General features: G+C 50.1%; 9 protein-coding genes across 9 annotated transcripts; 3 read left to right on the top strand and 6 right to left on the bottom strand.

Moving 5' to 3' along the window:
- Window positions 1-42: 42 nt before the first annotated feature.
- On the bottom strand, window positions 43-3,138 carry CORC01_05616 (uncharacterized protein; the record flags this gene model as incomplete). Its single annotated transcript, XM_022617258.1, has 1 exon — window positions 43-3,138. The coding sequence occupies one exon, from the start codon at window positions 3,136-3,138 to the stop codon at window positions 43-45; it is 3,096 nt and encodes a 1,031-aa protein (XP_022476272.1).
- A 1,249-nt stretch (window positions 3,139-4,387) lies between these two features.
- Window positions 4,388-6,651, top strand: CORC01_05615 (uncharacterized protein; the record flags this gene model as incomplete). Its single annotated transcript, XM_022617257.1, has 2 exons — window positions 4,388-4,942; window positions 4,993-6,651. 2 exons carry the CDS (start codon window positions 4,388-4,390, stop codon window positions 6,649-6,651), a joined length of 2,214 nt encoding a protein of 737 aa, XP_022476271.1.
- A 429-nt stretch (window positions 6,652-7,080) lies between these two features.
- Window positions 7,081-8,358, top strand: CORC01_05614 (oxidoreductase; the record flags this gene model as incomplete). The annotated part of the gene is made up of 1 exon (XM_022617256.1): window positions 7,081-8,358. One exon carries the CDS (start codon window positions 7,081-7,083, stop codon window positions 8,356-8,358), a length of 1,278 nt encoding a protein of 425 aa, XP_022476270.1.
- A 172-nt stretch (window positions 8,359-8,530) lies between these two features.
- CORC01_05613 (uncharacterized protein) lies at window positions 8,531-8,695 on the bottom strand (the record flags this gene model as incomplete). The annotated part of the gene is made up of 1 exon (XM_022617255.1): window positions 8,531-8,695. One exon carries the CDS (start codon window positions 8,693-8,695, stop codon window positions 8,531-8,533), a length of 165 nt encoding a protein of 54 aa, XP_022476269.1.
- Window positions 8,696-9,128: 433 nt separating this feature from the next.
- On the bottom strand, window positions 9,129-9,409 carry CORC01_05612 (uncharacterized protein; the record flags this gene model as incomplete). Its single annotated transcript, XM_022617254.1, has 2 exons — window positions 9,129-9,156; window positions 9,213-9,409. 2 exons carry the CDS (start codon window positions 9,407-9,409, stop codon window positions 9,129-9,131), a joined length of 225 nt encoding a protein of 74 aa, XP_022476268.1.
- Window positions 9,410-9,751: 342 nt separating this feature from the next.
- Window positions 9,752-13,126, bottom strand: CORC01_05611 (uncharacterized protein; the record flags this gene model as incomplete). The annotated part of the gene is made up of 4 exons (XM_022617253.1): window positions 9,752-9,890; window positions 9,951-11,103; window positions 11,155-11,865; window positions 11,938-13,126. 4 exons carry the CDS (start codon window positions 13,124-13,126, stop codon window positions 9,752-9,754), a joined length of 3,192 nt encoding a protein of 1,063 aa, XP_022476267.1.
- A 3,496-nt stretch (window positions 13,127-16,622) lies between these two features.
- CORC01_05610 (uncharacterized protein) lies at window positions 16,623-18,083 on the top strand (the record flags this gene model as incomplete). Its single annotated transcript, XM_022617252.1, has 5 exons — window positions 16,623-16,823; window positions 16,878-17,010; window positions 17,136-17,208; window positions 17,261-17,712; window positions 17,764-18,083. 5 exons carry the CDS (start codon window positions 16,623-16,625, stop codon window positions 18,081-18,083), a joined length of 1,179 nt encoding a protein of 392 aa, XP_022476266.1.
- Window positions 18,084-18,533: 450 nt separating this feature from the next.
- Window positions 18,534-20,398, bottom strand: CORC01_05609 (uncharacterized protein; the record flags this gene model as incomplete). The annotated part of the gene is made up of 2 exons (XM_022617251.1): window positions 18,534-19,697; window positions 19,820-20,398. The coding sequence occupies 2 exons, from the start codon at window positions 20,396-20,398 to the stop codon at window positions 18,534-18,536; spliced, it is 1,743 nt and encodes a 580-aa protein (XP_022476265.1).
- A 1,362-nt stretch (window positions 20,399-21,760) lies between these two features.
- CORC01_05608 (uncharacterized protein) lies at window positions 21,761-24,221 on the bottom strand (the record flags this gene model as incomplete). Its single annotated transcript, XM_022617250.1, has 3 exons — window positions 21,761-23,321; window positions 23,398-23,851; window positions 23,945-24,221. 3 exons carry the CDS (start codon window positions 24,219-24,221, stop codon window positions 21,761-21,763), a joined length of 2,292 nt encoding a protein of 763 aa, XP_022476264.1.
- Between the last annotated feature and the right edge of the window lie 877 nt (window positions 24,222-25,098).

Here is a 25,098-nt window from a genome sequence, read left to right as displayed (position 1 = left end):
AATACTTGACAGAAACACGAGCTCAAAATGCCATGAACTGCCTTACTCAAACTCTTGCCATTGCAGTAACAACTGCCCTATCATCATCCAAGTACCGGCACTATTGGATTGATTCATACCGGCATGCATCTCATTCCGGTACGCAGCGCTCGTCACACCTTCCTGCGTTGCATGCCATCCAAGTTCACTATTCCCATACTCGTGCCCATCCGTTGTGCCAGCCACCACCTTGAGACTCTCGATTCCCTGGTACGTGACGCTCATGAAGCCGGCGTGCATGGCCTGCATCATCTGCATGTCCTGCATCTGGCGAAGCGCGCGGACCTGCAGCACAGTCTGCACCCAGACCCCGTGCCGCACCCTGGAAAACTCGACGAGCGCGTCCGCGTTGCCCTCCTGGCACGCCTCGATCCACTTTTGTCGCATGCGCGGGGAGTACAGGCAGCACATTCTCTCCTCGGCGACGAAGTCGTTGTTGAACTCCATCGTGAAGCCGGGGCCGGGCGAGCTCTCCGCGCAAAAGGTGACGTAGCACTCTGGGCAGATCGTGCAGTCGTCCCAGCCGTACCAGCGACGGTTCCCGACCAGGTTTTCCTTGGCGCAGTGCGGGACACCGGCGAACTTGCGCACAAAGTCCGAGTAGCGAGACCACACGCCAGTCTCGACGGCTTCTGCGTGCCGGTTCATGTGCTCTAACCATCGGGGAGCTGAACGCTCGAAGCTGCAAAGGAAAGCCTCCCCTCCGTCTTTGCTCTGACACTTTTGATAGAACCGAGCCAAGCCGAACGACGTGATGAAAGCGGCATGACAAGCGGAGCAGATGTCGTAACCCTCGTAGTCGCCACCAGCCAATGTGTACCATGTTCCGTTGACAATGCCCTGCTCGGTACACGGTGGGCTTGAGAGAATCGTCTCCAGAGCTTGGTACAGAACATTGATGTCTTGAAAGTCTTTGGCCGCTGTAAGCGAGACAGCCACAGGCAAGCTGTTTGTGCTGCATAGATAGGGGACAGGCTCCGTCGCTCGATGGCCCAGGGCAACGTCCATCCAATCTAACCCGGTGACACTCGGCTCGTGTGGAATAGATTCAAAGTCCTTGCCCAATACGGTCAGCGCCACATGTTGCTCGAAGCACTTTTCGCAGATCGTGAAGTCCGGAAATCGCTGACCACGCAGTCGCATCCACCGCCTCGAGGAGGATGACACAGGCCCCTTATCGCAGTCAGGAAGGGCGATGTGTTTTGCCGTCACCTGCACCCAGTCATTCCAGGCGTCAACCCCTGTTTTGGCAAATTTGACGATCGAACGATTGATAAAGGGAAGGCAGATATCGCAGGCCCAGATGTAATCAGAAGGCTGAGGAGAGTCGTGGGGAACAAAGTTGTGTCGAAACGAGGTTGCAAGTACGACGTCTTCATAGCAAGCCTCACATGATATGAAACCTTCGAGTCTGTCATCGAGCGGCTTGAACCATTTGATTCCTGCAGAGGCATCGGCGCCCGATGGACCCTTGCAGTCCTGAATATCGAGTCGAGCTGTGATGAACTCCCGCAGAGGCGTGACATTTCCACGCTCGAGACACTCGGGTAGCAGAAGTCTGGTAATGCGGGGCACATTGAACCGGCAACGTCCTCGCGGCTCCCTGGTGCGTTTGAAAGATGATTCCAGGGGGGTGTGTGCAAGACACATCTCAAGGCAGTGTGTACACACCAGGAAACTTGGTATATCAGGTAGATGGTACCAGTCAGTTTCATATTCGACCTCTCGTTCTTCTGGGCATTCCCAAGCGACGGTATTGGGCTTGCCATCATCGGTGACTCTGGGAATGGCCCGTTTGTACTCGTGATAGTCTTCATCCCCAGGTCCCAAATGAAGGCTCTGCAAAGGAGGGGCCTCATGGACGCTTACTTTACCCATTTGGGTGGAAATCTCATCCATCACAGTGGTTGGCACTTGTGATTGAGGAGTACTGGCTACACTATCGCGACTCGAAAGTTGAGCCGTTGGGGAGTCGTTGATACCGATTTCCTTCACGGAAGATGAAGAGTGACTCTCAAGGGCTGTACGTCTTTCAGGTTCTTGTGCAACTTGTAATGGTCGAGGCGCCGCTTCCTGGCCATGATAAACATGTAGTTGACTACCAGCTGGTTGCTTCTGCGATGTCACCAACGGTATGCAAGTTGCTGGTGAAACTGCAGATGCACATTGCTGCAAACCGGCGGTCTCGGAGCTCTCGTCCCTATGAGGCGTGGCGTGGGATGATAGTGCGACGAATGGATTGTCTTCCAGGACATACTGTGCTTTAGTGACGTGGTCGTGAGCAGCTGGGTCTTGTTGAGCCTGCTGGCCGTGCTGATCTTGTTGTTGCGTTACTGCATCTGGGCGAGGAGATGAAATGTTTGGGCTAGCCTGTTCCTGGGGTGGAGTGGGGTAATAAGAAGTAGATTGTACCGGTTGGGTTGCCGGAGCTTCTTTCTTATCCTCCCGTTGGTATTGTGGTGGTTGAGAATGGTGATACTGAACACCCGGGGTATGAACGGGTGTAGTTGAAAGAGGCAAAGTAGTAAACTCATGGTTGTAGTTTTGGGCGTATTGGGCCTGGGGAGAGTAACTGGACTGTGACAACGTTACAGTCTGCGAGAGGTATTGAGTGAATTTGGCCTTGGCTTTACTTTTGAAGTCCTGACAAGATTGGACAACCTTTTGGCTGTCTGAAAACAACGAGGTAGCCTGTTGCAAGGCACTCGATAGACTAGGACTCTGGGCTGCGGCTGGCCCTTGGCTGGGGTGCGCATACGTCGCCGGGGGTGAGTATGGCTGGTTCAAGGGAAGTGAGATATTTGAATGTAAGTTGTGAGAAGTTGGTCCAGGACGATTCGTAAGACCTGAAGAATAGTTTTGACTATTTGAAGGACCCTGATGGTATGGATGAGCTCCATATGCGGGCTGGTACATGTGTTGAGAACGGTTTCCGACAGATTGAGAACTCTGTGCAGTGTGAGCAGGTTGGAATGGCCCATGCGAATAGACAGGATAAGGCCCGACTGTTGCCGTGTCCGTTGGCCGTGGTGGAAACGGCGGCGGAATTCCAGGCTGACCTGGCGGTGGTGGGAAATATGGCTGTCTGTTGGGGTCCATATTGGCTCCAGAGGTTGTAATCACGACCGGAGAATAATGCGTGTCCAGTTTGTAGAGTAAGAAGGGTATCGTGGACTTTTTGATCTTCTTGGCGGTCTGGTGAACGAACACGGCTGAATGTCTTGAATGTGTGACCGCATTTTCAGCCGCAGAAGGCTCGGCATGAAGTTGTGCCGCCTGACTGCTGTTGCGTGAAGCTGAAAAGGAACTGCAGCATACTACCCCAATCAAGGGTGTCACACGAAGCTTTACACTACTAGTGCACTTGAAAAACCTGGGATTCGTCCAATCACACATGTAGTGTGTATTACAATACATCCAATAGAATCTTGTATTTAAAGACACGACGTTCCTCTGTCGAAAATCTGCCTTATGCTTGGAGACTTGACTCAAAGCAAAATCCCCAAGGAGGCGTGTGTTGTTTCGCCTCAACGCTCACTTCATATCCAAGTAACAAGTTACCTGGATTGGCCAAACGCTCTTGGTTGTCTACGAAGTCTTGTTGTCCAACGAGACTCATGGAACGGAGTTGTTAAAAAATTGGTATCATCATAATTGTGTACGACAGAATTTTTGCCGTAAACTGCATTACCTTAATTCAGAGTCGAGACATCACTCGAAAGTTCATGACATGTCCGTCGTGCTTATGACATATACAAAGACAAAGATTCAAATGCTTCTCTCCATGGCCAGTCAACAAGGTTGCCCTTGGTAAAGGCATCGAAGTCAGGGCTAGCGATCGCACTTCGCCAAGCGCAAGAAACTCCATTCTAGGAGACCAATACCAGAAACACGAAAAGAGACAAACGAATGGAATAATAACGTAGGCGTGGAAAGCAAACTCTTCTATTGAGCCCATCTTAATCTTACGTCGAATGTAATCAACATTGCGACTTCCCACTGTCACCAATCTAGTTACAGCTTACGAAATAGTCAATAGCGCTTAGTATACGATGGCATAACACTTCGGAAACAATATTTCTTGTGTCGTGGTTCGGAATTACGAACGGAAATGCTCAAGGACATGCTTATCAATCTTATCAATCTTTTGTGGCTGACTGCGGGTACGATTCGGCATTTTCGCTTACGGCCGAGCACGCGTGTAATATGGCCGCTTATGCCCGTCTTCAGACTTCAACTTCACATCAACGCGGTTGAGGCTCATCTGACCCAACGACTGCTTCCTCTCTCGCTCTCAAACTTCCTGCAATATCCGTCGGGCCGGACTATCTGATCTGCTATCACCCCTATGGAGCGACAAACCCGTCGACGTCGGAGACCCGCCCTGTCATGTCTCGAATGCAGGCGTCGCAAAATCAAGTGTGACCGAGAAGAGCCTTGCGGGCATTGCACCACATCGAAACTCAGTTGTACTTATCGAATTCACAGAGGTGATTCGGTGGCTCGGACATTTGTGCGACAAGCTGTTCAACCAACGCAGTCGGCTCACATGATTTCGCCCCTGTCACAGGCTCAGACCATGGTTCCGGCGCAAGAGCATACGAACAACACCAACCTTGCTTCTGAGCCTGGAATGGTGCATTTGAATCTTTACGAGCAGGGTGTTCATGATGATGTTAGCGAAGATGTCGTCGTCTCGGAAAATCTTGCTCAAACTGCCGAGCCCGCTCTCCGAGATCTCTTACACCGTGTACAGAGACTGGAAGAGGCGTCTACAGACCCGACACAACCAAGAAGATCTGAAGCCCGTCAGAATACCATGAGCAAGAATGCAGATTCACGCGTAATGTTAAAGAAAACAAGGGTCTGGAGATGGAGTGATTGGATGGGCGAAGCTTCCGAGGTACGTTCCATCATGGGCTGGAATGGAGCCCTATGTTGACACTCGAAAAGTTTGACAGATTGTTCGACTGCTACACGAGTTACGTCAAGGCTGCTGCGAATGAAGTCGACGTATCATTTCCAGATGCCGAGACTAAGGCTTTGGCCATAGAGGCCGGGACTCTACTCAGAAACTGCAAAGACCTGGCGAGGAGCATCAAAAGTTGGCGGCCCAGTAGAAGTCTTGGCAATACTGGAGTCAACCTTGCTGCTCCGTCTCGCGAGGTAGCTGATATAATGCTAGGCCATTACTTGGATTCGTTCGAATCAACTTACCGTATTTTACACAAACCGACCTTTAGAGTGGAGTATCTGCGGTTTTGGGACGATCCATCCGGAGTCAAGAATGATCTGCGCCTGAAGATACTTCTGGTTATCGCGATTGGATCAAGTCTACATAACCCCGAAGAAGTCGAACCTGGGTTCCAGCGTCTCGTTCGCCAATGGATATACACTGCTCAGGCTTGGCTTTCCGGTCCTCTGGAGAAGGACCGACTGGGTATCAACGGCATCCAGATCCACTGCCTGACTATATTGGCGCGGCAAATCTTTTCGATCGGAGGCGATCTAGTCTGGATTTCCATGGGAACCCTGTTACACACAGCCATGCAAATTGGCTTACACCGTGATCCAATCCATCTATCGCCCATGTCGACATTACAAGCAGAAATCCGAAGGAGACTTTGGACGACGATTTTAGAACTGGTAGTCCAGGCATCCTTAGACACAGCGATGCCTCCTAGGATCTCTTTCGAAGAGTTTGATACTAGGCCTCCTTCGAATGTCAACGATCACGAACTAGAAGAGTCACAAACGGAGCTACAGTCACGTCCAAGGAGCACTTATACGGATATGTCATTACACCTCCAACTGAGAGACTCTCTGCTAAGTCGACTTCGGATTGTTCAACTGCTCAACGGGCTACACCATGAGATGTCATATCACGTCGCACTGGAGTTGAGCTCAGACATTTCCGAAGCCTGCAGGACCAACATTCACTTCATGAGGCAGCACGAGCGGGCCGGAGTCACGGTTTTCCACCGCAATCTGCTCGATTTCCTCGTGCGCCGCTTCATGATTCCTCTTCACTGCCCGTTCGCGAGCCAAGTGCAGACAAATCCTCTCTTCCAGTACTCGAAAAAAATCACTCTGGACGCCACAATAATGATTCTGTCGCCTGAACCGGACGACAAGTTTTCTCGTCTCTTTAGAATCGCCGGGGGCATGTTCCGCGAGGGCTACAGGTACGCCCTTGCTACCATCAGCCACGAGTTCATCGCTCAAGCAGAGGCTCACCGTCTTGACGGAACGCTTCAGCGCAATTTCCAGCAGAGACAATTCCTGAAGAAAGCAATGATGGACTTGATAGATGTGTCTGCAGACAGAGTCAGGCATGGAGGCGAGACAAACATCAAGGGTCACATGTTCCTTGGGATGATTATGGCACAAATCGAAGCCATGGAAATGGGAATCCCAGGAGACCTGGAGATTGCAAAGAGCGCCAAAGACAGTCTAGAATTCTGCCACAGCTTGCTTCAAGAACAGGCAAGCACTGTGACGCCATGCTCGACGGGCGAAGCAGCCTTTGGATCCTCTGGACTTGAGCCCGAACAGGGAGGTTTTGGATTTGACTGGGATTTTGACTTTTTACTCCCTGAAGTAGATTTTTAGAGCTAAAAATCCGAAAAATGTTTGACAACATATTCTCAGAAGAAACTTCCTAGATGTTTTCTCATGTCGGTCTCCAAATTGGAGTCTGCCGCTACCTTGGACTTGACTGACGGATGGATTCCTTGGGTATTTCGCAGTCTCAGCATCATATCATCGTCTAACCCAAAATGGTGCTTACGGTCAGATTGCTGTTATCGTGCAAATGGCGTTCGTAGACTCGTAGTTGTTCGGCCGAAACGGACAATACACGGGCGTAACATGTTTGTACACGGACATAATAGCTCGCCATCTTGCAATACTTAAACGAGATGATACGATCAACCAACGATGCTTTTTTTTTTTAACTCAACTGACATCTCCTGTTAGATATTTGAACTAAGTGTCCCTCTTTCGTCTCACGACATCGACAATCTCCATTTCCAGCGCAACATGTCTCCCTCTTTGAAGATTCTCATCAGCGGTGGCGGAATCGCTGGCGGCTGCCTTGCCTTTTGGCTGGCCAAACTCGGCCATGACGTTACTGTGGTCGAGTGGTTTCCGACCCTTCGCGCTACAGGGCTTCAAATCGATCTCCGAGGACATGGCATTGAAGTCTTGAAGCGAATGGGCCTCGAAGAAGGATTCCGCGCCAAGTCCGTCCCCGAGCAAGGCCTACAGTTTGTCGACAGTTCCGGCCGTATACGAGGCCACTTCCCGACCAACCACTCGGGAAGCGGAGTGCAGGACTTCACTTCCGAGTACGAGATTATGAGAGGAGATCTGTGTCGCCTCTTCCATGATGCCACCAAGGGCCGCGCCAAGTACATATTTGGCACTTCCGTGGAAAATTTCGATCAGAAAAATGGCGGCGTCGATGTTACATTCAAGGATGGGACAACGGATCATTTCGACCTGCTGGTTGGTGCCGACGGCCAAGGATCACGTACCCGCAAGTTGATGTTCAAGTCCAGAGCGTCTGACGGCTTTTACCCACTCAGGGGAATTCACGCCTCTTACTTCACAATCCCGCGACCTATACAGAAGGGCGAAGGCTACTACTCAACGGCTTATTTCGCGACCAAGAGCCGAGTTGTAATGATTCGACGACACAATCCGGAAGCGATCCAGGCGTACACCCTCTTCACATCGCATGATGAGGAGTTCCAGAACGCTCGACGAAGTAACGGAAAAGAAGCGAAGGACGTTGTTGCGAAAGCGTTCAGGGGTGCAGGATGGCAGGTGAATGATTTACTGGATTCGATGTCCGAAGCCAAAGACTTTTACTGCGAGCGAATCGGTCTAGTCAAGATTGATCACTGGTCCGAGGGACATGTTGCCCTTGTCGGCGACGCGGCGTACGGCCCATCCTCCATGACGGGCATGGGTACAACCTCTGCGGTTGTTGGCGCTTATATCTTGGCTGGAGAGATCGGCAAGCACTGCGGATCCGCAAACGGTCAGGATGGCATTGAAACGGCTCTACACGAATACGAAAAAAAGATGCGGCCATTCATGGACCAAGTGCAGGAAGGCATCACCGATGACGCCCTCGTGTATAGGGTGTGGCCAACAGGACCGATCGGGATAGCAATCTTGTACTGGATCATTGGAATTGTCTCTTTCTTCCACATGAACCTCGGAAAGTGGGCTCTGAAAGAAAGTGCGGTAAAGTGGGATTTACCTGATTACAAGGAGCTTTCCCTGGATGAGAGTAGCCCGCAGGTTTAATGGTAAGCGCGGTAGGGTGGATTCTGGCTCCAACTGTACATTATTAGAATAGAAGAAACGCAGCTCTGAATAGACATCCATGACTCTAAAGAAATTATATGCAACCTTTCCAAAAGCAATGAGGGTTCAAGACCCTTATGAAAAATTACAAAATGAACGTTTAATCGGTAGTTCATGTGTACGTATATTGGCAGAGCCATTTGTTGTTGGGTGTGTGAGTGTGAATGCTCCAGGTATTCACCGCCCATCTCCTACAACCAGAGGAGTCGGCCTCACTCAGATTGAGGGTCTGACCGAAAGCGTTTGTCAACGGCGTTGAGCAAAGTTGTTGTGTCATTATACTCTGTGAAGATAATGTCAGCGGAACACTTAGTGAAGAACTACACATCAGACTTGGAGCACACACTGTGGGCAACAACTGTGCCGACTAAAACATCGTCCTGGCACTCGACGGCGGTGCACCAGCCCTCGGCATTTCCAGAGCCTTTGTGCTGTTAGCTTCTATCACCGTACCTATATTATTGTCGTCCAATTCTTTGATTTCACTTCCTAGTAGAGAGAGTCGAAACTACCTTGGAGTTGAGGGAAACGGTTTGGTCATACTTGCCAGTGCGGTCCTTGTCCTTGTCTGAATCAGTATCCTTTAGTCCTCCTTAACGGTTGATAGAATCACAAGATGACATACAGTGCATGGTGAGCTTGTCACTGGTAGACGCTGGGAACTGCGTGCTTCCGAGCTGCTCTCCATGAAGAGTGCTGGCCCAAGTACATCACTGGCCGACACTGGCACCGCAGTTCCTATCATAGCCATCAGCTGATTGCCTTTCATATTGGTAAAATAGGTGATTACTTACGCCTTGGGATCGATGGAGGAGACAGCAAGAGCCTGGACATGGGGACTCGGCACGAGAGGGAGAATAAGAGTGGTGGTCGCTTCGCGGATACATGACTGGGTCGGACCAAGGGAGAACGCCAGTACAAATCCGACCGTATCCTGAGCGCTCATCACATTGGCGGCGGCGAGGAGAACTGTGGCGGCAACGCTACGCATGTTGAAGTTAGCTTGCAGGGAGTGGCCCAACGTAGAAGGATATGCAGCCAAGGAAAGATCCAAAATCCGGGAGAGAGCAACGTAAGGCGGGTATTATTGAGAATCTTGGATATAGAACAGGTTGGACGAAAAAGCCTCTAAGTATTCTTGGCAACAGGCCTGGAGTTTACATGATTGACTACGTGGCATCCTAGACCTCTTCGATCCCATCTCGATTGGTAACCATCTTCGCCCAGCGTTTATATAGGCGGCGAAAGATGGTTTGAAATGTCTCGAACTCACGCATTACGACGCAACTGCCTCTTGGTCTGAAGGCAGTCTCACACAGTTGGTGACGTTTCATCAGGGTATTTGGGGAGTATCGTTCGCTGGTTTCCCTTGCAACGTATCCTGGGACTCCTCTGACACCATTCCGATGCTGCGCTTGAAACGGTGCAGCCACTCAAGGTTGTCTGCCGAGGTCTGATTCCATGGATCGCCGCTGGGAGGAGCAGTTCGTCTTCAGTAGCTCTTCAAGAAGGACAGGGAGAACAGAACTCACTCTTCGTAGACAATAAACCTAGCTTGGTGCTGAATCTCGTGGTCTGACGGAACATGGCTATTCGGATTGTTGGGAGACATGGTTGCCGCGATCCATCGTCGCAGCTCTTGAGCGAGCCATCTGTTGAAATTCGCGTCGTTGAAAAAAGCATAGTTTCGTTTAATTGTTGAAAATTGTGGATGTGCGCTACGGCCATCTGGCCCAGTGCTCCCGGTTCTCTGCCAACCCGGAGTGCTTGGCATCAAGGGGGAGGTTGACGTCGTGTCAGGAACCTGTGAGACATCGCTCGATGATGTGACTTGCTGTGTAAGAGGCCCGTTTCCCAATGGCTGGGGAGTCTCGCTTCCGATTTCTTGCTGCCAGACACGCTGGTCAGGTATTGCTAGATTCCTCCATAACCCTTTATCGAAAGGGATGCCATCAGGTTGTGACTGAAAAGGAAACGGGGGGTCAACATGTTCGTTTTGAGAGCATCTTCCACCCATGGGATCTCCACGTCCTAGTTGAACATTTTTCTCGGCCAGTCTCAGCGATGGTAAAGCATGTGAAGTTTCACATTGGAGAAGGCGTGTTCTCAAGCGAAAAGCGGTAAGCCAGCCACTCGATGAGCTAATGAGGTTGACCAGCCAATTGACAACCAAGTCGGCAGGAGACATTCCCCAACCCTTGCCCAGACGTGTAACTATTTTACAAGCCTCGTTCTGCAGCTCTTGGTTATTCAGGACATTTGGTCCCAGAAGCCTATGTTTGTCGACAAAGGCATCAAGCTGTGACTCGCAGGGACACCCGTCAAAGAGACTGCGCTTGCCTTTGATCTGGAGAATCGACATCATACTTTCAGCTGGCGATCGTATCGGGCCAAATCGAGCCTCCCGAGTGAGATCTTCTGACGAAGTGATCAAGTCTCGAAGCCAGGACTCGGGTCTCGCGCCTTTGTCACTTTCCGGTGACGAGACTTCTGAGGCAAACACGATTCTGCAAGCCTCAAATTGGATCTCTCTGTTGTTGGGTAAGTTGCCGGTTTTGTCGAAGAACAGCCGCAGAAAGTGGTTGAGCTCAAGTGTGAGCAATTCGTATGCGCTCCGGGGTGATTCTGGAGGTGTGCCGCTAGCTTGGTAGGGAAAGGGCGAGAAACGCTCATACTCTATGAGATCTGGCAGTCAAGTTAGCCGGGGCAGTCACGAAACAGCTCAAGTTCTCTTACAAGGTGGAACGGAGTTCTCAACCATTTCAAGGACTGCGTCGTTGAACCCCCAGTCTCCTTTCCAACTTGCCATGTCGGAGCCCATCTTGAAATGATCCGCGAGGTGGTCAGCTCGGGCTCCCCAAGTATCAAGAGACGCGCCACAGAAGCCGCAGCGAGATTGTATGTCCGGGACGGTTATTTTCCAGAGCTTAGCAGACCAGTCAAGGAGCCCAGCGTTGTGGACCAATCGCAAGTGCTGTTTGAGGTGATCCTTTCTGTTAAAGGTACGTTCCTGGCAAGATGATGGATTATGGCTATCAATGTGCGATTGAGCTGGCTCGGTCTCGCCGCAGAAGACACAACACTGTTGACCTGTGTCAGGATTAACAGCCCGAGGCCCTTCAGGCGAGCACACCCATCTTTCAAGGGGCATATGTAGAGACTTCTCGTGCCGTTGCCAGTCGTGCTTGGTCCTGAACGTCTCTGTACAGAATGTGCACTGAAATTGGTTCCGAGGATTTGCAAGGGAAGTTCGCTTCGGGCGCCTGCGCTGTCGCGCGCGACTGCGGACAACAGGACGCGGAAGGCTGACAGAGTCTTTGGAGACGTGGGAAAACGCAGAGGCAAATGAGCCACCGCTGGAGGTACCGGCACTGCTGGCCGATGATGTGTGATAGAGAGATCGTGCTGGCTCGTCGGTGGCGCTGGCTTTGGAGCTCTCATTTGCGGCTGGGAGAGATCAGCTTCAACAAGTCCGATGAGACAAACTTGGTTCAGGTACGATAACAAGACGAAACTTACCTGAGGATCCCGCGTGGGTAGAAGCTACAGCGCGGGCGATGGCAGTGACAGTTGCAGGCTCATGTTCTGGAGGAGAGTCGACCCATCGCTCAAGAGGATTCAAGCTCTGGTAGCGCGGGCTGCTTCTAGGGGCTGGCGTCCCTGGTCTCGCGGGGACGTCGATAGGTTTTGTCCCAGTAGCAGAGTTTCCCGAGTAAGGCGATATGGAGCGATGGCGGCCTTGCACTTTTCCACGTCGACGAGCGTTGATCAGCCAGTTGGTGATTTGAATTTTGCTAAGACCTGTTTGATGCTGCAAAATCTTCTTCTCTTCGTCGTTTGGATACGGATGGTGGCTGTGGGAAGAGAGCCACTGTCTCAATATTCGGGTCGAGTCACGAGAGAATCTGGTGCCGATTTTAGGTGGTGGAGGAGGAGTCGACGTGTTGAACATGTTGAAGGGCTCAAACGAGCCGCTCGATCTCTTCGAAGCTTCTGGTGTTGGAGGCTGCTGAATACCAGTCGAAATATGACAACTATCGTCCACTATGCTCTTGACGTCATTGCTGTGGAGGTCGGATGTGGTATCTAAGAAGCTGCAATCACACCCTACAGACATGCAGGGAATGCAACGACCTTGGGATTGGGGTTGTTGTGGGAGCTGGCACTGGTAGCCCCATGCAGTGCAGTTGGCACAAGGAGTTGATGGTGTGGCCCATTCGCTCTCGAGACTGTCATTGGTGTAGTCTAGTGTTCCGTCAAAGACAAAGGGAGAGCTTTCACCGCTGAATTGTTCAACGGGCGTGAAACTCAGAGCGTCATCATCGACGGCCAGATCCTCGAGGTTGAGGTTGGTCTTGGGTTCCTCAGATAGAGAGATCTCGGCGAGGTTCACGAATGGATTCGCAATCGAAGAATCGCCTTCATCAGGACTGTTCATTCTGTCAAGGCCGAGTTTTAGCACCGCATTCGTAACTGCCCTTGTGCTTCTCCAAGAGATGAGGTTGGTCAAGGGTGTCAAAACCCCTGTCAGAGACTGGGCGGATTGGGCGGATAGGACGTATTCGTATAGACAAGGCGTATCAATATATGAAGGACTAGTATCTAGTGTAGATTGCGTTGCTTCAGGGGAGTCAGACGACTTCGACTTTGTTTTGCTCAAGAGAGGATGAGTCGTCGGAAGTATATCCGCACTTTCATGCGTTGACATGACAAGGGATCCACTAAAGCGCTCTACATGATTGGCCAGACGTCCAATGTGTCAAGTGCGCCTTACACTAGAATCGCGATGGCGGGACCCATCGACTAAAGACTAGCTTGTTGAGCGAGAATGACAGGTCCGAACCTGGATTCAAGGGCATTCGCGCAATAGTAACCCGATAGTAGTCTGGTTTCTGCGATGTGGTGAGTTTCTGAAAGTGTATTGGGTCTCCTTCAACCCATAGGTGCGGTAAAAACGGCTACAAAACGCGGGCTACATTGCCTCTATTCTCTGTTGCTTTATAAGGCAGCTTTGATTTATTAGAGTTTGTATCGGATTGGAAGCCCAATTCGACCTCGAGTCAGCGCTAGCGTAGGGGCCATCTGAGGGTCTCTATATTTGCGTTGAACTGACGGTCTAACCTCTGGTTGGAACCTCTTTTTTCCACTTCATGCAGAGATCAATATACAGTTAATTGACCCTTCGTCACCACGGTTCGACTCGAACAATCACACCTGTGATACGTAAACCAACAGTTTGAGAGCACCATGGGCTTTCTAGCCAAAGAAGTCACCGAAAGTAGTCCAATTGAGAAGTGAAGAAAAAGTCGCCGTAGTGGGTCGTTTAGACCGGCGTACTTCCGGACCCTTCTTCAAAGTATCTGCATTCGCATCTCGTTAGCGCCAATTGCAATTGCGCTCTCCGTTACAAAATTCTTCCCCCTTGTCGAGTGCAGTAAATACCGGCAGACTTTTCTCTACCTAGGTGTTCTGGGAGACATCGCCTCCGCAATGGCCCCGACTATCGCGATATCATCCGTCGGCAAGCTTTATTCGCTGGCGAGGCTTGGAAATGGGGCTACGATGGCTAGAGCCTCTTTGGGCAGGATCACCTTTCCACGAGTCCTCTGTCGGACGTTCACAGCACTGGGTTGGGCTTGGTCAAATCAAGTGATGGGCTTCATAATCCTGGGTCTTATAATAACCGTGAGGATGCTTCTTCTTCTGCCATACCCCAAACTTATCCTGCCAGCCGCGGTCTCGTCCAAGGAGAAATCAGCTGCTCTCAACTTCGACGCCTTACGATCCGGGCCTTTCCCGTCCATCACGCTCGGGTTTTTCATGTGCTAGTTCTCCATCACCGGCGTGGGCGTTCTTGTGCCAATTTTTGCAGTCAAGGCTGGCTTTCCGTCCGCTATGCGGTATACCTTGGTCTCGATCCTAAACGGATCTTCATGCTTAGGCCGTTTATTACCTTGACTTGCGGGAGACTACGTGAGTAATTTCGATGTCATTCTCTTCCTGAAATGCCTCTGGTTGACTTTACTGAAGCCTTATTTGTCCCATTCGGAGGCCAGAACACCGGGGTTCTCTACACATTTGCTGGGTTTTGGCAATTTGGCACCGGCTCTTGCCTCTTACCTTTAATTATCATGGTAGGAAGCCAGAAATCAATACGACAGCTATGATCAACTATTTACTACTCCAGCTTCCATGTTTAAGTCTCAGAGTCTCAAACCAACTATTTGACCTTTCAACTTCAGAGACTGTTCACTTGGATTTGAGAGGCTTGGAAGAGCTGCAGTCGCGTACTTACATTATAGGAGTAGTCATATATACCTGAAACCCCTCCACACCCACCCGCCGCCACGAATATGCCGTTGCGCCTAGACTCATTCTGGCGCCTTTTTATGGCAATACTGCCTTGGGCGGTGTTTTACAGTCGAGTGTATAGTATTTCGTTCTTTACATGATTTATCGTCACAAGCCAGCCGGGCGCAGTAACTTTATTATTACCGACAACATCAATGATGACGAGGACGAAGACGACGAACATGAGGCTAAAGGTGTAGTGGGTAAGCGCAATGGGTTACTGCCAGCGATGGGGACGTGCGGTGGGCAGTAGCTGATTGGCAGTAGCGTCTGGTCACACACGAAACTGAGGTTAACTTACAGGACTGTCTGTGGTTCAGCCAAACTAGAAAACTTCATAATCAGCCGCCCTGAAAGTCTGTCCTCTCTGTACTCTAGAGTAAAATACAAGCTGGTAATGCTGGAACATGCACAGTGGGGATAGCAGGGCTCTTAAAATTTGGAGTCGAGGGTAAGACCAGAAGAAATCATTGCAAGTCTCAGTCGTCATGGACCCAAAGATCCCGAATAACATTAGACGTTACAGTCGCCTGCATTACGCATTATGAAAGTTGTCTTCTCGATTGAAGAGGAAGTAAGAGCTGTGAGTCAAGATTAGAAGCGCATATTAGTAGATGACGTCACCTTGGGCGGGGTTGGCGCACTTCGCGTCTTCGGAAGTCCGCTGGATAACTCCTGCAGCCCGACGTATAGACTTGAGCTTCAATGATGTTCTCGCAAACGCCGTCGGGGAGGGAGTGAAGGCCTCCTGCATCTTCGTTGAAAGGTAATCTGATTTGCTCCGCCAAATAGGAAATTTCTTGGTTATATCTTCGGAGCGTGAAGTGAAAGGCGGCGAACCCTATTCTTTAACTATTTCCATTTAAATTCTAGATATGTATTTGGGCACGATAAACAAAATTTTGTTAACTTTATTTCAACTTTACAGCGTGAAGGGCATGACATGCATGCCTCATCAACGGGTCAATAGCTAGGATCATGCGACAACAAGTACCGTGGCTATGTCCCTTTACAATGTCTTCGAATGGAGGGGCGAAGGGAAATGCGGGGTCGTATTATCAGACCGTTTGAGCTCGTCAAGCCGAGAGTCTGTGAAACATTCCACCTAATGATTTTGCTGAGCCCCGCTTTACCACACAGCTGATTAAAGTTGCCAATCGAAACAGGCCATTCGAAGTCCTAGTCATTCCAAGGTAGACTCGGAGTGCTAGTCTATGATTTTGATGGCGTGATTTTGATGGCGAGGAGGCACTCTAATTGCTCGATCTCTTTAGGAATTAATCGGACCAGATGTTCTTTTTCGAGCGGACTCGGACCCCACGGTTCAAGTGTGACTGGGCTCGAAAAACCCATTCTCTTGCTTCGGCTTTAGGACCGAAGGCAAAAGTCCGTGGAGGTCTATTCATTCCGCTTGGGGTAATGCGGTCGTAAAGATCTCCGTCACCCGTCGCCGGTTATTGACGTTACGTGATGGTGTAGGAAGGTTGTCTGTCTGGAATTGTCAGACGTTGTCTGACCACGGATAATTATGTCAAAAAATATGACCTCGTATCAGCACAGACGAAATCGTCTGCCATTTGCTTTCTCAAATGTCCCTCACTATCACACAGTATATAGACTTGACTTTTTCCTTTGATCACTTTTGGTGGATATAGGCCATTCTCTACCCACTTCATATGCTCAATTACTGTGTGCTCCACCTCGTGACAATATATCTATCTATACATATCCTCCCCATCAGACAGCACGAGCACATGAAGTTTTCATACTCGAGCTAGACTATTAGCCCATAATATTACTCCCACTATCCGCAAAGCCTTTTCTCAGGAAGAAAAGTTTTCATTACGGAGATTATGCCATTCAGCGCAGACGCAACCAATGGAGTGAACGGCATATCCAACCATGGCCATGACTACCTGCGCGCTGTGACGGGTGTCACAGCATCTTCTTTTCCAACAGAGGAGGAGCGAATCAAGGCATTGCAAGCAACCTACGAGGTTATTGCCAAATTGGAAAACCCAAAGGATACCTACATTAGGACTCATTTGAATCAGGTGAGGCCTACGAAACGCCAGCACTAGAGTTTAAGTAGGCTAATCCAATCTTAGTCGGCCATCGTTGCTGGTGTCAAGGTCATCAAAGATTTGAACTTGATGCCGAAGTGGAAAGAACAAGGGTTTGTCCCAATGACGTGTGGTGAACTTGCATGTCTTGGTGGACGCTGTGATCCTCAACTCCTCCGTAAGTGTCGTCGGTACCATGTTTGAATACCTCCTTTGGGGAACTTCTGGATTTGACTGAAAGCTTTCTTGCAGAAAGGTTGCTTCGTAACTTTGCCGCAAATGGTTTACTTGACCGAGTCCCAGTGGGGAAATTCAAGCCGAACCAGTTCTTCATGGAACTTGCAAATCCAGACTTCAACACTCTCACCAATTTTTAGTGGGTACTCCTCAATCAAGTCGAAGCATGTTTAATTTTCTAATCATCGCAGTTACATGATTTGCCATCATGCGTACGGTATCATGCCTGATTATCTGGCAGAACAGGGTCACAAGAACCCTTCTGACCCCATGGACACCATTCTTCGAAAGTCTACGGGGCACAGCGGAGACCTTTGGTCTTATTTGACCGAGAATCCGAAAGTAGGTGAGGTGTTCAACATCGTCCAGAAGACGTCCACGAATACAGAGCCACCATGGATGGATATGTATCCTCACCGGAACCTGGTCGACGGATCAGATCCCAACCTCCCACTTCTCGTGGACGTTGGTGGTGGGATTGGGCACGATCTCTTACGGTTTTACAAAGCCTACCCGAATGAAGGATCAAGATTGTACCTCGAAGATCTTCAGCCGGTCCTTATTGATGCGAAGGCGAATGCACTGGTCCCCGATACGGTGAAGAAGGTGGCATACAGCTTTTTCGAACCACAGCCAGTGAAACGTAAGTCTCACTATCCAGTGTGTGCAAGCTGGGCGTTGACCCCTAATGCAGATGCCCGTGCATATTACTTGCACCATATCCTTCACGATTGGCCCGATCACGAGGCCCTAAAGATTCTAGAGACGCAGAAAAGTGCCATGAAGCCTGGTTACAGCAGGTTACTGATCCACGACCAAGTTCTAGATGACGAGAAGAGCCAGATATCGACTACGTCGTATGACATTGCCATGATGGTGTTCTTAGCTGGAATGGAACGCACTGAGAAGCAGTGGTTGGCTTTGCTTGAAACAGCCGGTCTGAGGGTCATCAAGTTTTGGAAGAAGCCACCCGACCACTTCAGTGTCATTGAGGTTGAGGTTCCAGTAGCCTAGAGTTCTATTGGGTTCTTTCCTCGCAATGTACAAGTGGGCACTTGAAGGTGCTTGCCTCCCTATTGATTTGTACGATCTTTGGGACGGACTATTCTTACTATGGGATATGGGGTTCTTTCCAATCAGATTAGCGGACGTAAACAGTTCGGGCACTCTCTGCGGACTTCGTCACCACGACTCCACTACGATTAGAAGTAGCTGTATTTAATTGACAAATTTAGGAAAAATTACAAAATTCCAAATTGCGATTCATACGTAACGTGTCGTCGGATGCAAATTATCATTCTGAACCAGACCTGGGCTTACAATAATCACCGCGTGAGAACTTCAAATACTCAATTTGAGCGGCAAAATGAGGTAAAAGTTGAGTGTAAAAACATGACAAGTATTTCGATGTCTGTAAATTGAAAATACCAACTTGAACTGACCCCCGCATTGTGTAGTCTCGGCTTAGAGGTTCTTCAGCTCCACAACCTCCTCTCTGTGTACTCGCATGCCATACATGCTCTCAGGTCCACCTATGAACTTGTCTCCAAATGCTTTGAATCCATCATCCCGCCTGCAGTATTTCTCGATAACCGTCTGGATAGGCTTATAAGGAAAAGGAACCATGATGCCCTGCCCATGATCCTTTCCATCCAAGAACATCAACTCCAACTCCTCTTTACCGCTCCACTCGTATTTCTTCCATAATTCTAAATCATCCAACGTCCAATTCACGTCTCCAGAGTAGACATAACTTGCCACCGCCTTGGGGTTAGTCACGCAGTCTTCCCCTCCTAGGACAACAGTGCTGCGCATTCCAGCTTGAACACCGTTGCCGAATATTGAAATTTCTTCAGGGGAGCCAGACGCATAGTAGCCAGCCTCAACATTTCGGAGGCTCGGAGTGAGCATCTCGCGCCACATTAGAGATTCTCGCCAGCAGAGCCTTCGTGCAAGTGTATATGCTGTCCCGGCATCGGTTGCACTTGCCCACCATATCTCCCATTCATTTCCGTGTCCTGTTCTTCCACGGATCGACGGTGTAGGCTCCCTACGAGTGAAGTTGAAAGCGACATCAGGTAGGTGAAGAAGCAATGACACGGGGTCTATCAAGATAGATGCCGCAACCCGCGGAGCGAAATCTGCTCTTTGTAAAAGTTGACCCATCAACAAGGTTCCGTAGCTGTTTCCAATAAGAACAAAGTCGTCCCAAGCTCCTCTTTCGCCGACTCCAGGCGCTGGTTGTGAAGCTCGCTGCTGCGCTACACATTTTGCAACCATTTCGCATAGTTCAGGGGTTGATGGCAGTGGCCATGTGGTAACACGAGAAGAAATCGGCAGCATCTCCACAGCCAGAATTCCGACGTCTTTGGGAATTGTACGAAGCCAGAACATATAGGGAATGAGGCCGATACCCAAGCCATGGATGAAGACGACAGGACGTTTCGTCGCTGACTTGTGAGGTCGATACCAATAAGACATTTTGCTGGCAGCAGACTGCTTGAAGGGGAAAAGGTTGATGAATCGGACCGGGAAGACCTTGAAGAAGGTTGAGAATGATTGTTTATAGAAGCGGTATCCTTGAGTAAGAAGATAGAAGGCCATCAAGTTATCGAGAATGCCAATAGCCTACAGATTGATCGATTTAGTCGGTATTTTATCGCATGGTAAAGGGGCAGCAAAGGATGTCTGTACAAGCGACACATGTGCTGCCGCGAGTGTCAAAGAAAATCAAATTACGGGCAACTCACCACATAGTAGAACAAGCTTCGATGTTGAATGATGACCGGATCGAAGGCGAGTTTTAGGGCTTCCGCATTTCCTCTGCCCGCACGCAGCCTGATTCCAAACTTTTCTTCGGTTTCCTCGACATATCTATCAAGTTCACTTTCGACTTCATTGGTAGGTCGACCAGCCATATTGTCTTGTTCGAACAAAGCCCAGAGTAACCAGTCTTTGAGGTTTTCGCGGCGAATGTCTTCCAAGTGGGCATTGAGCATCCACATCCGAATGAATACCTCGCCATCCGGGATGAGGTTCAATACCTTCGAGAAGAGACGAGCACGCTGTGATCGGCTCATACGAGCAGGCTTGTACGGCTTGTAATTCTGGAGGTATCGTTTGTACGGCAGGAAGAATAGTAAGTAGAATAGAACCTCGATGGCGGTAATGACTTCGACGAAGATGGAGAATGGATGGGCGATAGCAGGGACGCCGCCCAATGCAAACACAACGTAGAAGTAGGTTAGACCTAGTAGGCCCAAGTCCCTCATCATAGTTATAAGCACACGCACCGCAATGTATTGCGGCCATGTTTTTTGGACAATCATTGTTGGAATTCGAAGCTGGGCGCGTGGTCTCGTTGAGTCGTTTTTGGAAATGCCGCGATTGTCGCTAGAATAGTGCCGAGGACTTTTGCATCGGTCGCCTCGAATTGTTCCGGATCCTTTGTAGCTCAAAAAGTAATCAGCACGCTTACCGTAATGCTAAATAGCATCAGTAGAGAGCCAAAATGTGCCGCAGATCTGGGTTATTTGCATCGGCTGTATTGTGTAGTGACGATGACCCGCCGCTATTGAACGGATGCTGCCGAATCCCAGTATTCCCTGCTAACGGTACAGAAAGGAATGCATAATAACTCTCGGACAGACAGACGCTCTGGACCTGCCGAGCGGTTTTGACGTTTACCGGGGAGAGGAATGAGACGCGGCGAAGGCAACCGTGGATACTTGAAAGGAGAGCAAGTCCCCGTATCTGGGAAGAAGACAGCCGAGATAGTCCCCTCAACTTGACATCGATGGGGTAGAGATGATGGGTGACGATGATCTTGGACTGCACCGCATAATAATGCCGGCTGCGGTAGTTTCAAGAGGACTTGGCGCACTATGGACGACCTGTCAGCCAGATACGGTTATTTCTGACATGTGTTGCGCGTCCCGGAAGGCGGCGGGCGATCCAAGCCGTAGTAAATGGACTGCTCTTCCTCTCTAGTTTTCGGCTTTCCAGCCGAATTTAGATCAGTCGACTAAACGGGTAATCGAAGAGCTGCACCCTAGCGGCGATGAACTTTGGCCCAAAACCGACTTTGTCGGACCTTGCCGACTCACCATGGGTCTTCTGAGCCCTGTATGGCCAAGATTCGTGTGTCCTCGGTTGGTTTTCTGCTAATGATTGGCTAGATGCGTCTGATATTGCTCGTGTCCGTGCCATCGTTCATGTACTCCGGCCAAGTCAGATGTGGGATACTTTGTGCTGTCAACGTCATAGCCAACAGAGGCCCGAGAACCGCATTGATACTGGGATCTAGGGGGCAACTGACCGTGTTCGTACAGCGTGTTCGCTTGAAGTTTGTTCAAAAGTTCGCAGCCAGCTTGACTGATGGATATATATCTATGGCTTCTGATCATTTCCCACTGCTGGTATCCGTATCACAGGGACGCTGTACGAATCGTACGGTTCTGGTGGTGACGAAGGTCAATTGATCTGCATTGATTTCAGCGTGAAGAGGAAGAGTTTCCGCCGGCGGGCTGGCTGCACGCCGATCTATTGATATAATCCGCGGAGGTGGCCCTTGCGGTACCCGACTCGTGGGTCGAATTGGACTTCAAATCCGACATATATATTTATTATACAGGTGGTAAATGGACGTCTTGATTAGAAGACTTACAAGAGTTGAACTTTCATTTAGATATTCACTGTGTTATAGTGAGAACTAGGGGTGCATCTACGCCGCCATTACTTGTAGCACAAATCGAGATGCTGCCCCCGGAGAAATCAATATACATCAGCCCAGCGCCCGTAGCGCCGTTGCCAGTGAAATACTTTGGCCCCGAGCTATCATCACCGATCTGGACAATGACCCCATCAGTTGTAGTGTACGAGAAGCCGTAGTTACCTTCCTGGATATCCATGCCCGTCGTCGGAAAGCACGATGTCGTACCAGCAGTAACCATTTCATTCATCTTAAAGACCTCTTTACCAGCCGGCGCCTTGACCGGCTGCAACGGCTTCTCGGTAATAGTGAATACCAGTGGCAATGGGCCGGATCCCGAGTTGGATCCGCAGATCCGCAGTGACGAGGATGATTCGGCGTAGAAAGTGCCGGTCCATGATCCCTTGCTCTGGTGGTATCCTTCCTCGTATCCTTCATCTGTTACTCCAGTTTCGATACTGACGATCAGGTTCGCGTCAACGTCGAAGGAGAAACCGTAAGTTACCCCGCCCACCGCTGAGAAGCTGTCCGTAGGGCTGCACGAGATGGTGCCTGGATCAATTGGTGTATCCAGCGAGTACAGCACCTTGGGAGGAGGCGGCGGCGGCGGCGGCGGCGGGGGGGATATCTTCCCCGGAGATTGGCTCGTCGGAGACGGATTAGGGTACAAAACTGGGACTACAGGGCTAGTTGTAGTTGAGGTAGGCAAGATCGAGGTCGTTGAATTGGTCGTAGTGGAATGCTCCGACATTGACACGAATGCGGTTGGTTCGGGTCCGGGTAGAAGGAGAACATCCATGAAGGTGAACCCAGGGGCGTCCGGTGTTGCCGGTTCCGGCCCAGGGTTCGAACTTGTAGCGTGCGAGCAGAGGCTGACCGAGTAGGACGGGGTCCCGGAGGCCGGGACGCTCGGTGTTACAGAGGGGGTGGGGATATTGTCGTCTTGCTTCTTCTTCTCTTCCAACTCGTACTCCTGGGCACCATTGGCGGCTGTGCTGGCGGTGACAACGGCTGTGGTTCCCGCGGCGATGGGAAGAAGCGCTCCAGAAGGGACGAGTACAAGGCCGCCACCAGCTCCCGCTATGATGATGGCTCCTACGACTGCGGCGACTGTTTCGCCGTTGCTCACGTGAAGGACTTCTGGAGTTGCTGTTGGTGCCAGGCTCTGAGTCGGCGATGGGCGGGGGATTGGCTGGAGCGTAGAAGACGTGGGCCGGGAGGAGGAGGTCTGCCGGGAAGAGGGGGGCGGTTGAGAAGAGGATCTGGGCAGTGGTGAGACTTGAGGCGTAGGCGAAGACCGAAGGTTGGATTTCATCCAGCTACCAGACCTTATTGTATGATTGCCATGCCCGGAGACACTTCCCGAGCCTCTCAGCGGCCGTACTTGATCAATGGGCATTCTCTTTCCCAAACCTCCGATGACACAAGAATTTCCCTCGTTATCCCACTTGCCCCGTTGGGGAAACGCTGCGATATCGAGGGCGAAGAGCGCAAAATTCTGCGCGTTCTTAATCTTGGCTTCGTCGGGAATGGATGTGCAACTAGATACAACATAATTTAGTTAGAGCACCATAATGTCCGATGTTTGTTTGGCAAACGACCCAGAAACTATGTTACCATTTAATATCATAGCATCCATTGCCCTTGCCATAAGTCTTGCTCAACTCGATCTGGTCGTCACAAAACCTTTCATTCCCGGTCGTCAAACTGACGTGCTGCATTTCGTGCACGAGCGTAAGATCCGCTGACAATTGCAGTTCCGGTGATTCTTGCTCCAAAGCCTTGATCACCTGATCTTGCGAAGGAAGGGTGAAGAATCGCGGGCACATGGCCAGAACAGGTCCATTGAAATTGGTTTTGAATCCAGGGTGGTAGCCCGCTGCCATAACGATGGCAATTAATCCTCTCTTACACTGCTGCTCTGAGGCAAGCCAACAGGCGAACGATAGCCCCTTGGGGTCGAGCTTGCGAGGATTGAATGAAAATGTTCCACCGGGGAATCTCAAGTCCATGACCAATGACTCGTAGTTGCTTGTCTTGAGCGCATTTCGAGTTCGTGCATTTGCGTTGGCTGGGATATGTCGACGTATTATTAGTATTCAACGGTATTCATCCTCGCGTTGTTCGTCTCGTTCCCTCTATTCAACTGTGATAGATAACGAACCTTTACCGAACCACTTCAGATATGCGGCTGAGTTCTCGGAACCATCGACGTCCAGGACACCTGCCGCGTTCTGCGCGAGCTCGTTCGCACTTTTTATAATGACCTGAAGATTCTTAAGTTGGTCTACTCCGCAGGGCCATAGTCCACCACGACCTGCTATCGCGACTGATCTTAAAGTTCTCTTCTCCAGTGTGACAAAATCGGAAATAAAGCTATCGCCGATGGTATGACAGTGAGCAAGCGTTATCAGCCACTGCAGGGCAAGTGTAACGCGCATCTTGATGCTTCACGGCACGAACTGATTCGTTTAGAAAAGGAAGTGCGGCGTATTGTTCATTTGGGGTCAAGGGTTTAGGAAGCACCGTAACCCAAGGGTTCGGCAGGCATGGGCTTTTATGATTACTATTCACATTATTATATCGACACAGAGAAGGTCAAGTTCACCAATTCTTCTGCCATGGCTCACACAAACGGGGACAAATTTCAACAGAGTTGATGCTTAATATAATAACATCTGCAAAGTTACTGGTTTGGAGCCAATTATATGTGCTTGAGCTAAACAACACGACGGTGGAAAACTTATAGAAATCACACTGGGTGACTTGCTAAACTCAGCGAACTAGATCGCTTGGTAGCATTTCATTTACTAAATTAGTCTACGCGTGGTGCGAAGTCAATAGATGAGTCCTAATATACACAGACATGGTAAGCAAGATTGGAATGCTAATCTCACCAAGGTTGCCGTCGCCATCCACAGTGCCGTGAGCATAAGCGGAGTATACGTAAGTTATGTTAGAGTTCACTCCGAGACGAGGGCTACGCGTGTCAGATTAAAAAGAGGTTGGTGGATCGGTGGAAGTGACAGCTCATGTTTGTAGCACCGGCACATCGAGACTGCCACGTTTTGAACTGGTTATTCTTTTGCCAAGATGGCGGGAAAGTGGGTAGCAGAGCTCATTGGTCGTGGCCCCTGGTTCATGCACGAGGCAAAGAAAGGTCTGACGACGACGGCATCCTCGGGCAGGTCTAGTCCGGGATTCCACGGCTCCAAAACTTTCTTATTCGGGCGCAGTTCCTCGTATGTCTCATTGTCCACTGCAAGAGTGTTGCCAACTTGCCACCCTTGACCTCAGCAACTCAACAACAGGCTAACA

This window comes from Colletotrichum orchidophilum (genome assembly GCF_001831195.1).
Source record: "Colletotrichum orchidophilum strain IMI 309357 chromosome Unknown Scaffold_39.1, whole genome shotgun sequence".
Taxonomy (NCBI): Eukaryota; Fungi; Ascomycota; class Sordariomycetes; order Glomerellales; family Glomerellaceae; genus Colletotrichum; species Colletotrichum orchidophilum.
This window is presented reverse-complemented; position numbering and strand designations above follow the sequence as displayed.